The 13,606-nt window shown below is 35.3% G+C and overlaps 1 protein-coding gene across 4 annotated transcripts in view; it reads right to left on the bottom strand.

Moving 5' to 3' along the window:
- LOC127853577 (uncharacterized) overlaps positions 1-12,042 on the bottom strand; it is a 32,158-nt gene extending 20,116 nt beyond the window's left edge. For 2 of the 4 annotated variants that reach the window (XM_052388232.1, XM_052388229.1), the window contains exons 1-6: positions 11,818-12,038; positions 10,293-10,381; positions 9,545-9,622; positions 5,768-5,806; positions 5,312-5,391; positions 3,119-3,398 (exon numbers count right to left, since the gene is read on the bottom strand). In XM_052388232.1, coding sequence (XP_052244192.1) covers positions 3,119-3,208 — 90 coding nt within the window. In that variant the 5' untranslated portion in view covers positions 3,209-3,398; positions 5,312-5,391; positions 5,768-5,806; ... (1 more) ...; positions 10,293-10,381; positions 11,818-12,038. Of the gene's footprint in view, positions 1-3,118; positions 3,399-5,311; positions 5,392-5,767; positions 5,807-9,544; positions 9,623-10,292; positions 10,382-11,817 lie in introns of all 4 variants that reach the window. The other 2 variants (XM_052388228.1, XM_052388230.1) reach the window with 2 other exon arrangements.
- Positions 12,043-13,606: the final 1,564 nt, after the last annotated feature.

The raw sequence follows: 13,606 nt of genomic DNA on the forward strand, positions 1-13,606 counted from the left end.
TCACCTTGTGTTTAAAAGCCTGATTTATCTGCATTCTTGCTAAAAAAATTGTAATTTACAATTACTGAAATCTGTTAACTGATATAAAACATTGTATATACCACCACTGGCTACATAAAAGAAATTAAACTTGGAATAAACAAGCAAATTTGTTGAATTGATATCCCCCCCCCCCCTACACCCCCGACACACACATTTTGTTTAAGGATGGGTGCATATCGGACGGATGAACATACTGACATATTGACAGACGAAAAACACCAATTCTATATCCCTAAACCATTGGCGGAGGATAATTATGAGAGAAGGAAGGACAGACAAGTCAGGGACTATATGCTTTCCCTTGTTGGAGCACAAGATCTCTAACATGTAATTTCTAAGTACAAAGATGTATACATAATTCTGGAAAAAGCATTTGTGTAACATTGACCCTTAATGTGAATCTTATAACCTTACATGAAGTATATTGTGTGACGTTGACCTTAATCCTAGACATGAACCTTGACCTTAACCCAAGACATGAATCTTACATATGACACACAGCAAGGAAGAAGATGGAGAAGAATTATTAAGGTTATGACATAATCCACTGATGCATAGAAAAATAATGGCTAAATAATAAATATTTCTACAAATATATGACCGTTGATGTGTGACCATGACTTTGGTCAAAAACACATAGGTCTTGCACTGCCTGATAATTGACAACAATTACATCAGGACATTTTGAGAATCCATTTTAGTATTGTACAATCCTTACCAAATACGCCATATTTAATCAAAATGTGCGACTTTGACTTTTGTGTGTGCCTTTGACCATGACTCTAGCAACCTGGATTTTATATTTAACACTCAGCAAGATAATGGAGAACAATTTTGAACATTTAAAACAGAATCCCTTGGTATAGTAAAGGAATGACAAAATAATGAATAATTCATAAAAAAATTGACCTTTGACCTCAATGTGTGACTTTGACCTAAGCCCCTTCGATTATGGGTTTTGAATGTGAAGCATCCCCAGATGATTGAGAACAATTATGGCAAGTTTCATGGATCTGGCTCAATTGTTATTGGAGATAAAGCTCTAGGCTTATATTAAAAAGCATTTTTTTAAGATACAAAGGGCCATGACGCAGTTATTAACTGTAACAGATGGTGTAAAATGCCATTTGGCGTACATCATCCTCTTATCCATATATATACACATACGAAGTTTCAATTCCAAGATATGGTTCCGGACACAAAAGTGCTGGACCGACAGAAGGACGGACAGATGGACAACACCAAAACAAATTCAATATCCCTCCGCCTATGGCAGGGGATAACATTATGTAACATCAATTTTTGAGGAATACTATGCAAAAAACACGTTTTCTGAAATAAAATAATTATTGATTCACATTTTCAGTAACATTTGCATCAAAATGATGAAAAGCAGTTTATTTGCAAGAGTCAACAGTGAGAAAATTGCAATATTATTGCATTAAAAGCAGGACTCTGCTTCAATTAAAATCCCTGACCTGGAGAAGTCAACCATAGCATTAATAATTATATATCCTCAACCTCAAAACCAAACAAGAGATGTGTTTGTCAGGAACACAATGCCCCCTTTTGCGCCGCTTTGAAGCTGTCTCCATCGGAATACATATGCCCCCAAAAAACGCTTGTTCGAAAGCTAAACGCAGATTTCAAAACCTTAACGCAGACCCTAAGTTCAAGGTAAAGGTCAAAGGGGCCAAAATTTGTGCGAGTATGGAAAGGCTTTGTCCATATACACATGCATACCAAATATGCAGGTTACATCTGAAGCAACATAGAAGTTTTGAGCATTTTTCGAGCGGAAACGCAATTTTTTTACGATTCAAGGGCCGTAACTCAAGAGTGCCTGGGTAAATTTGGCTGATTATCAACCTTAACCTAGATTTTATTGTCTTACACATTTTTATGAAGTTTAGCGGAAACGAGAAAAAACCTCAATTTTTCGATGATCCAAGGACCGTAACTCAGGAGTGTCTAGGTCAATTTGGCTTATTATCCAACTTGACCTAGATGTTACTGCCTTACACATTTTCATGAAGTGTGGTGAAGATCCTATGGCATTTGCTCGAGTTATTGAGTGGAAACATGAAAAAAAACAATTTTGATAATCCAAGGGCTGTAACTCAAGAGTGACTGGGTAAATTTGACTGATTATCATCCTTAACCTAGATTTTATTGTCTTACACATTTTTATGAAGTTTAGTGGAAACGAGAAAAAAACTCAATTTTTCAATGATTCAAGGGCCGTAACTCAGGAGTGTCTTGGTCAATTTGGCTGATTATCGAACTTGACCAAGATGTTATTGCCTAACACATTTTCATGAAGTGTGGCGAAGATCCTATGACATTTGCTCGAGTTATTGAGCGGAAAAGAGAAAAAAACAATTTTACGATGATTCAAGGGCCGTAACTCAGCAGTGTCTGGGTCAATTTGGCTTATTATCGAACTTGACCTAGATGTTTTTGCCTTTCACATTTTCATGAAATTTTGGTGAAGATCTGATAACAATTGCTCAAGTTATTGAGCGGAAACGAGAAAAAAAACAATTTTAAGATGATTCAAGGGACATAACTCAAGAGTGTCTGGGTCAATTTGGCTGATTATCAAACTTAACCTAGATGTTATTGCCTTACACATTTTCATGAAGTTTGGTGAAGATCAGATGACAATTGCTTGACTTATTGAGCGGAAACTAATCCGGACGGACTAACTGACTGACGGTGCGATTTTAATATGCCCCCAGAACCTATGTTCTGGGGGCATAATAAAAATACAATGATATTTGACCTTGAAGGATGACCTTGACTTTTCACCACTCAAAATGTGCAGCTCCTTGAGATACACATGCATGCCAAATATGAAGTTGCTATCTTCAATAATGCAAAAGTTATAAAACTTTAACCAAGGTTAAAGTTTTAGGACACACACTATGAATGAATGACAGACAGGCCAAAAACAATATACCCCTGATCTTTCGATCAGGAACCCGGGGGATAAAAAAGCATGTCAAGTAAAGCTCAAATAATTTGCCTAACATTGCAGTTTCAGGCTGTTTAGTGGGTTACATGTATTACTTACTTTTAGGTAGAAGGCAGAAAACTTCCAGCTCTTTCCTGTGTCTCGAGGTTGCCCTTTTCTTAACTTCATCCATTGAAAACACAAACTCATGTTCAGTTTTGTTAAGGAGAAATTTCAATTCCTCTGGTTGAACAGTTTTTATGTTGATTTTTTCTGCCACCAGGTTCGCCCATTCCAGTGGGCCCGAGTTTCTATTAACAAGCATGTTAATGCGCCCTGGTGTGGACCCCAACATCCGCACCAGTTTCCGGTCCATGCCAATAAGCTGGATTGATAACATCTAAAGAATAAATGTAACATTTTAATTTACTATAAATTTGAAAAAACATTGGCAAATTATTAAGTACTTAAAACTACTTTACTACAATATAGGAATACATGTACAACAAGGAAAAAGAAGGTTTCTGTATGGTCCTTTTCTATCAGAATCTTTACACATTTACTACCACTTCCAGAGACAAACAATTCAATATTGACAGCCATAGGTATCAGCTTACCAGTAGTCACTCCAGAAAGTAATGACAAGAGCACCGCCTTGCGGCAGCAGACCACTCATCTATTTTTCTTTTTTAAGGTGTAGGGACCTATCTCAATTTCAATCACAAAGGAGGGAGGGGTGGAGTGGAGAGGGGTGTATAATGTGGGGGTGTGGTCATTTATTACATTATCTTCCAAAAATGCAAACAAGGGCTGTTTGTAAAACATGCATGCCCCCCATATGGGCTGTCCGTTGTAGTGGCAGCCATTGTGTGAATACGTTTTTGTCACTGTGACCTTGACCTTTGACCTAGTGACCTGAAAATCAATAGGGGTCATCTGTGAGTCACGATCAATGTACCTATGAAGTGTCATGATCCTAGGCAAAAGCGTTCTTTAGTTATCATCCGAAAATCATTTTACTTTTTCGGGTCACCGTGACCTTGACCCTGTGACCTCAAAATCAATAGGGGTCATCTACGAGTCATGATCAATCTACCTGTGAAGTTTCATGATCCTAGGCATATGCGCTCTTGAGTTATCATCCGAAAACCATTTTACAATTTCGGGTCACCGTGACCTTGACCTAGTGACCTCAAAATCAATAGGGGTCATCTGCGAGTCATGATCAATCTACCCAAAAAGTTACATGATCCTAGGCCCAAGTGTTCTTGAGTTATCGTCTGACAACCACCTGGTGGACAGACCGACAGACCAACCGACAGACCGACCGACATGAGCAAAGCAATATACCCCCTCTTCTTCTTCTTCAATGCCCCCTATCGCGCCGCTTACTGACTGACTGACTGACATACTGACGGACAGTTCAACTGCTACATGTACCCTACTGGGGGCATAAAATAAAAAATTTGGGGTGTGGGGGGGGGGGGGGGGGGGTATAGTGTAAGGGTGTGGTGGTCATTTATTAGATGATCTTTAATAAAAAAAAATGGGGGAGGATGGTTTGGGTGGAGTCTATTGTGGTATGTGGTTAAGAGTTGTTTTGTAAAAGTATCAATCAAATCTAATCATAATCGAATCTAATCATAAATAAAGAAGTTATGGCAATTTTAGCAAAATTTAATAATTTGACCTTGAGAGTCAAGGTCATTCAAAGGTCAAGGTAAATTTAACTTGCCAGGTTCAGTACCCTCATGAGAGCATGAAAGTATTTGAAATTTTAAAGCAAAAGCCTTGATACTTTAGAAGTAAAGTGGATCTAAACACAAAATGCAACCATATATTCAAACTTACTAAGTCAAAAAAGGGCCATAATTCCATAAAAATGACAACCAGAGTTATGCAACTTGCCCTTTACTGTACCCTTATGATAGTTTGCGAGTGTTCCAAGTATGAAAGCAATATCTATGATACTTTAGGGGTAAAGTGGACCAAAACACAAAACTTAACCAAATTTTCAAGTATAAAGGGCCCATAATTCCGTCAAAATGCCAGTCAGAGTTACATAACTTTGCCTGCACAGTCCCCTTATGATAGTAAGTGTTGCAAGTATGAAAGCAATAGCTTTGATACTTTGTGGACCTAAAAGCAAAACTGTCCATATGGTTATTGGATAATATCTAAAGAATTTTACCTGTATTATTTAAGCCTTATTTTCAAATACTTATTTTAATTTGACATTGTGCATATCTACATTATGTGCATACATATTTTAAACCATATAAATATTATTTTTGTATTGTACCAAATACTTACAACATTTTGAGACAGAGAGGGTTCTATGTGATCTTTTTTTGAGATTTTCATCTTCAAAAGATTAACACTCTTCCTAGCTTCTACAAGAAAATACAAATATACATAGAACAAACTAAAACTGGCACTGTCATGGTTAAAATATGCCACAATTGCGGATGTTTCTCTGGTTATATACACATGAAATATGAAGTGTTAATCTGTTCTAATGTTTTAGTTAAAATACAGAAAAGAACAAAAAGAAAAGAGCTTTGTCACAGGAAAGACAGCATTCCACTACTGGTTTTAACACAACAAATATAAGCATATCTTCAAATTTAACATACTTTGAAAATATTAAAATAAAAAAATGAAAACATTGCTTTAAAGTTGTATTTAATATCTCAATATGTCACCTATGGGGGGGGGAGAGACATTCAAAACATGTCTACCTTTCCAATAAACAATAAGCATATTTACCAGGTGTTAATGCTCTGTACAAATTGTCAAAGCACGATCCTGAAAATTAAAGAGTACCGTAATTAAAAAAAAAAACATTATTCATTGCAAGTTGATTACATAATAAATGTTAAGAAATTCACGTTTAGTCTCATAACATGTCAGTTGTTGTTTTCTTTCACCCTAATATGGGATTTTTGGTCCCAATGTGAACCAGAACAAGATTTCACAAATAATAAATTTATCATAATATTGGCAAATACCTTTTCTTTTTTACATAAATATATATGAATAAACCTTTAAAGCACTGTATTATAATTATGTGAATTTTACATAAGACATCAAACTTGCAATGGACATCATTTTGGTGATTTTCTCAAACAAAACTGTTCATTTTTACTATACTTTAAGTGTAATAAGCACTTGTGTATGACATTGACTGTTTCATTATCAGTAATTGTATTTTTATGTTAACTATATTTTTCAACTGTGTTCATACACGCATGTACATCAGTGCCCCAGATAAGCTGCGTATCTGCGTCTTTCACCCTATTAAAATGTTTAAAAACGCAAAGAAATACAATATCATGCGTATTGAAAACGCACCCGATTTGCCTTTTACGCACATTCGTCTTATTTGATGCGTACAATACAATAGCTTTGATCGAAAATACTTTGCTCATTTTCGGTATTTTTTGTGATTATTTTTGTTACGCGGCGACGCTTTTATTCAGCAAACGCCTGGATGACGGAGCAATAAAACAGTCAAAGCTATTCAAACGCTCTGCGGACTAGATTTCATAGTTAAATAAAGCGGCTGACCAAATTATTTACGACGACATACATGCGTTTTCAATCTGACTTAATCCGTCGTTCATTGTGCATGTATTTGTTAAGTGTCTGTACTTTCAGTTTCTAATACGATGCGTAATAAAAATGTCTAAGAGAAAGACGTCAGCAATTGTTGCGCCATAATATCAGTCGATCGCTAACTTTTTCGAACCAAGAAAGCAAGAGCCAATAAGTGCCGAATCATTCCTGTTATCGATTTTTTTTAAGTTTAAACTTTATTGACAGTTTCAAGGATTAAAGATGTTATGAAACATCAGTTTAATAAAGTTAATTATATTAGTTTACAGTTTTATTGAATCAATACAATTGTGTGCAGCTTCAACAGAAGTAAAGCAGCGATGGTTTTACTGTATGCATCTTATAACTCATTTCACCCTATTCCAAGAATGAAATCACCCTATTTTTCAAAATCAGTGGGTGAAAACCCTATTTCCGAAATAATTATCTGGGGCAGTGGTACATGTTGATTTTTTAATTAATGTTCTTACATCCAATTAAAAATCAAGTTTTGAAGTAAAATCAATTTAATTTATATAATGCAATTATATGTGCAAGTGTCTTTATTATTTGTCAACATTAAGAAATACAAAAGGTCAAACTTCATATAATTATGTGTTTATTCCGAGATTGACGTCTTATTCCAACTTCACATATCAGTGTGTTTTGAAGTTCATTTATGCTAATTTCTAATTCCTATTAAGGTTATATGAGAACAATCCATGCTTTATGCGCAAAAATAAATAACTTCATTCCCTGAAGTTATCCTTTATTTTTCATTATATTATTTTAGTGTCACTGTGTGGCAATAGGTTACAACTTACAGAAATAGGTATATTATTAAACAAGAGCTATTTTACAGACAAAACAGCAGTCCCTTACCAGGTAATTTGTCAGAGTAATACCTGGATTTCCATTAATTAACCTAGCCTAAGTTTTTTGGAGTTATGGTAGGATGAAAATTTGAGTTTTTTAACCAATTATTTTTATTATTTGTGCATATTGAGCATAAGACCCTCAATCAATTTTCATCAACCTAGCTTTAGAACTTTTTTAGTTGTTGCATGATAGGGATTTTAGTTTTACATATTTCTGTAACCATAACAACCACAATATCCATCTTACAACTGAAATATCATGCATACTCCACAAATGGCCCTCTATCCAAATACTGAGTTTCCTCAACTAAGCTGAAGTACGTATTGAGTTATAAAAAGGATCCAGATTCAACATTTTTCCTCACCACTTTGGGAATGGTACCAGTACCGGTCAAATTGGGAAAATTAGCGTCCTTTTAATCCAAATTGGGAAATTCATACTTTATGCTGAAAACTTCTTAAAGCATTTACAAATAATAATAAGTTGCATTTAACAAACTCAAACAAAGAAACAGTTTACCATCTAGTTAATTTTATACATGGCACAACAATCAATTTTATAGTTTAATGTCTGATCTTCAAGGTCCTTGAAGTTTCCCTAGGAAACAGGACACCTGGGTTTGAATTGATCACACATAGTTCCCGAACATCTAGGTAAACAATGTTATGCCACCAGTGTTTTTTTTCATTCAAAATCGGGTCCGGTAACTGGACCCATTCCCAATCAAAAAAGTATATATTGTTCTCAAATGGGAGCTAAAAATTCCCAATGGAACAAAAAAAAAATATTTTTTTTTAGATCAATATTTTTTTCATCTCCCATCCATATAAGATCAACCTTAGTAAATATAATACTGGGCACACTTGTATTCTCAATTTTGAAGCATTTGTTAGCAAAACAACAACAACACTTTCCTAATTTTAGTCAAAACGCTGCGAATTTTCCCAATCCAAAGGGACCCAGCCCCATTCCCAAAATGGTGAAAAAAACACTGGCCACCAATCACAAAGCTGTCACAGTAATGTACAAAATTACAAATACATCATTATCATAGTAACATTTTAAACCATAAAATCAACCCGGAAAAAGAGGACCATAACTATCTAATAATAACAAGAGCACCGCATAACGGGTGCCACGATTTGCTTCGGGTGCAGTTTTGAATAAATAAAAGCTTGTCAGATTATATTTTTAGAGGTCACAAAGACCTTGACCTTTGACATAGTTACCCAAAAATGGGTGTGGCATGACGTAGAACTCGTCAACGTGCAGCTACATATGAAGTTTCAAAGTTGTAGATTGAAGCACTTTGATTTTAGAGGCAATGTTCAAAACCTTAACAAAATGTTAAGGTTTTAGCATGATGCAGACAACACGATGAGCTGGCTATGACATTACCTCGGGCTTTCTCCGAAAACAGCTTCAGGAGCTAAAAATTAGACTTACGATACTGTATACACTATCTGGGAGTTCACATGCAAATCAGTACATTCAAATATTTCCAATACATGCCAGTGAATATGATATAAAGCCGTACCTAGTTAAAAGACTGCATTAAAGCCAGGGATAGTTGTTTTGTTTATTTTCTAACGATAGTGTTTCGAATTATGGCTTGCCATCTTGTCGCAAAAAAAGCAAAACATCATGTTCCCTTTCTCAAACACACGAGTATTCAGACAACCGGAACCATTGAAAAGCTTACAGCAGTTACTTCCTCTGATGGCTAACAATCACTGATTTGAGCTTTACTCTATTTTCGTGGCAAAACAAAAGAGTAAATGTTGCAGATTTTTTTCTATGAATTGGGATTTTTTAGGCAAATTGGGAATTTTCATCTTGCAATTGGGAAAAATGGTCGCATTGGGAATGGTGCCGTTTTACCAACTTTATATATTATATAGGAAAAACGCCGAGATTGTTTGGCTGGACAGAGAGACAAACAAAGTTTTATCAACCTAGCTCAAGGAATTTTTGAGTTATCGCAGCATCAATATTTGGATGCAGTACCAAGAACAAACCTATAGTCCTATCCTGTAACACAGTTGGGGTACATAAAGCTCAAATATTTACCATCTTTGTCTGTGTCTGGGCAAGGCATGGAAGGCCCATCTGTTAGCTTTTCTTCTGGTAGAGAGGATGTACCTGTAGCTGAAATGTTATCAATGTCCTGTTTATGAAATAAATACTTGAACAAACATTTATCTTTTTCATTATTTCAATAACATTATGAAATTGTCTATTTGATAAATTTTGATTGAGCTTAATGTCAAATAGTGTTCACAAAAAACATTTATTTACATCTTCATACTTAAATAATAGGCAATTTTTATAATCAATACTTCATTGCTGAAAAGCGTGACAGTAAATTACCGTGACATAATATTTACACTTCTTATGAAAATAACCATACAAAACATTATATTGGATTGATAGATAATCACAGTGACATTGAAATGTTGCAAGCAACCCTCCCTATAATAGATTGACTGACACATAGCCATCAACTGTTTTCTACAATATATGCTTTTGAAATAACAATCAATATCAAAAAACGTTGCTTTTTACCAACAGTAAAAATAACAACATAAAATGAAAAATTATTTCATTTTAATATAATTTATGCTATTTTCAGATCTTAAGGACAGGTCATGTCAAGAATTTGAAAACAAAACAATTTGTAAAATCATCTATATTCATAACAGGTCACATAAATGAAGTTGATTTGACTGCAACAATAAAGGGAACATATACAATATATTCACTACAGGAATATGACTGAATATTGACCTATGAGAGGGCTTACAAAGGCCAGACTTACCAAAGCCACATCCCACACAGAACTTCCAATGTTTTTCGATGTTTTCCCCACAATTGGTGCAAAACATCTTATGTGCAATGTGGATTGTGCTGTAAGAAAAATAGCTCAGAATTCAGCGGGTAAGTCAAATTATTTGGACAAAGTTGGCTTGCCAACCAAATAAACTGTTGAATTTCGAAACACAAAGATTTATCTGTCTTGAATCTTGTTTTATTTTGTTTGATCAGTTTTTCAGACGTGTACGGTTATTATCTGTTTAATGTTAGGATTTTGAATGTCTTGCCAGTCATTGTGTTTGTAAATGTAATACATTGTTATTTTTTCATATTTGTGCAACAGTTAAATATAATAATATAGAGAATACTAGGTAAGCGTTGAATAGAGAGAAGTTTATGTTGCAAGGCTTAGAATGCCGGGAGCACGAGCCTTGGCAAGCGCTTTCGGTTTTTGATCCAACCAACATATAGAGAATACTAGGTGAGCGTTGAATAGAGAGAAGTAAATGTTGCGAGGCTTAGAAGGCCGGGAGTGCAAGTCTTGGTGAGCGCTTTCGGTGTTCGAGCCGAGCTACATAAACTTCTCTCTATTCAACTCTAATTTTAGTATTCTACTTATCCCATCGTATTTTTACTAAACAAGAAAATTAACAAACAAACAATTTATGCACATGCATTAAGCCCAATTTTCCCAAAGGGAGGCTCAACTATTCAAATACTTATTTTACAAGTTCAACAAGGTGGGATAGAGGCTAGTCTTTTCAATGATGATGGGGTGACTGTGTTATTCCGTCAATGTCGCAGTGAAAATGGGATAAAAACTCTTCTCTATTCAACGCTAATCCTAGTATTCGATTTATCCCATGGTATTTTGACTAAACAAGAAAAATAACAAACAAACTTCAAAAACAATGAAACACAGCAAACGATTGTTTGTTTATTAATTACGTCCGTGCACGCAAAGGTTTATTCAACAAGGTGGGATAGAGGCTAGTCTATTCCATGGGGTGTTAAACCGTCAATGTCGCTGTGAAGATGGGAAAAAATCTTGTTCTCAATGCCGGTATAATCGTTCCGTGATTAATACCTACCCATTGTGGTCAACTCCTACGTGTTTTTTGGTCAACTCGTACCTACCCTAAGTAAACTTGTACATGATATACAGAAATAGGTGTAGGAAAGTCAGCTATTAATTAAAAGTATTAATTAAATAAATTAATATAAAAAGTATCTATAAATTCTTTGCGCGTCTTATAAATGAGACTAATTCCTAACCTAGTTCTTCTTGAATGCTCTGAGCTTTTATGAGTACATACGTACAGCCCAGACCCGGAGGGTCAATAGCTGGGAGTTGGATTATTGCAACTAGTTCCTAACCCACAAATTGGCACAAACACATTTCATTTTTTGGCGTGTTTATGTTTTATTCTCTACATGTTTGCATATTGGTAAACCGTGAGAACTCACTCGATACTCTAAGGCTGTTTAATAACATTCAAATTCATAATGCATTTATGTAAAATACTTACCTCAGCAAAGTTGATCTTTCTTCTTACAGGTGTCGTGTTAATGTGAAACAACCGCCATTGACTGCATGAATGGTGGATAAGACGCGAGTTTTGATTGGTTTATTCTAGGTGTCGGAACCAATCAAATTTTATCGCGTAACCACATAGCAACCCGAATTTCGTGCAGTAATTCAATGCTATTGAAAATCGCGCGGAGTAATGAACCTTCCGCGCGATTTTTCATTAGCAACCCGCAATTTACATAGCAACCCGAGATTTGTACAGTAATTCAATGCTTAATTTTCGCGGAAGATATTTGTGTTCCGCGCTTTGTGGATTAGGTCCGCGCGATTTTATACACTACTATTTGTACAGAGTAGATAATATTAAGGTTCCGCGCGATTATTTGAGCCCGCTTTTTCTACAGGGTTGAAAAATAATTGCTCCGACGGAAAATATATGAAAGTTCCGCGCTTTTTAGATTTCGATTTGTATGTAGTGTTTTATGGCCATGCTGGCATTGGTTTTTCGCGGAAAGTGAAAGTTCCGCGAAAAATGACAATCCCGATATTTACTATATAAGTATATGTATTTTAGCGGGGGTCCCCTTTGGCTTTCCATAATTTTCACACATGTGTAGTCCCTTAGAAAGTTGAATTTTATTAAACACCTTTCTTGCTAGATTCAAATTTTAAAGCCTTCATTTCCAAACTTTAGATACTGATGAGCAGCAAACAGCATAAAGCATATGTATTATCACATTTATTTCAATAATTGTGTAAATGTGTAAATGTAGCTTTGTTTTGTTTTGTTTTCCTGCGTAAAAGCATTTAAATTAAAACTTATAAAAACTACACAATGTTCATGTGTACGTTTCATTAATGCATTCTTGGTTGGGTCGCTTATGTTATGTTCGGGTCGTATTGCTCACAATAATGTTGTGTTTCTTTGTTCATTCTGTTTTAATTTTTGAAACTTAATTTAATTTAAAAAGGATTTTAATTCATTTGTTGAAACTAATGCAACGATATCCCACAGTTCAAACAAATCAGCAACCATGCATGTATATGCAGAACATGAACAACACAACAATGTACAAGAAAATGACTCTGTCCACTAGCTTGTGACTGATGCGGTTGCGAACATTGACCTGTTTGTGAGAACACTCGCTCATACGACACGGATGTCAATGGCATGGACAAAAGCACCGAACTACGTGCCCAATTGTTGGGAAACATCTTTTATTTGCACACCACCATGTCAACGGGTCGCCCTCGAGATTACAATTCACTCGCATGATAAATGAGTTTAAATTGGTTTCTTAAATAAAATGTGCCTCAGACGGTAGTGGTGGAAATGTTGGTGACGTAAATTACTAATAACATGAAATTATGATAACACAAATGCGACGTTAACTTGACAGGTTTCTAACTACTAATAAACACTTTATTTTCGCACACAATCAGTGCTGGATATCGATAAACAAAATATCAAAATTAGCCACCCAATGTATCAACTGATTTTTATCACGAGTTAAATAATGGTGTTAATTACGTCTTCGCTCATAGCCACAACTATCCGCAGTGCGCTAGTTAAATGTTTGCGAGTAAAACAAAACGATAGCACCAATTATCAAAACGTATCCCCTGTTTGTAACCACAAAGGTACTGATTTATTGCTTCATTAGTTTGTTTTTGACACACTATTTATTACCATCGATGGTGCGGCATGTTTTTTTAACTGGTCACCAGCGCAAGTTTGCAGTAAGTCGCACGTTTACGTAAAATGGCACAAGTTTTTCAATGGAACA

Source organism: Dreissena polymorpha, chromosome 12 (assembly GCF_020536995.1).
Source record: "Dreissena polymorpha isolate Duluth1 chromosome 12, UMN_Dpol_1.0, whole genome shotgun sequence".
In the NCBI taxonomy this organism is placed as follows: domain Eukaryota; kingdom Metazoa; phylum Mollusca; class Bivalvia; order Myida; family Dreissenidae; genus Dreissena; species Dreissena polymorpha.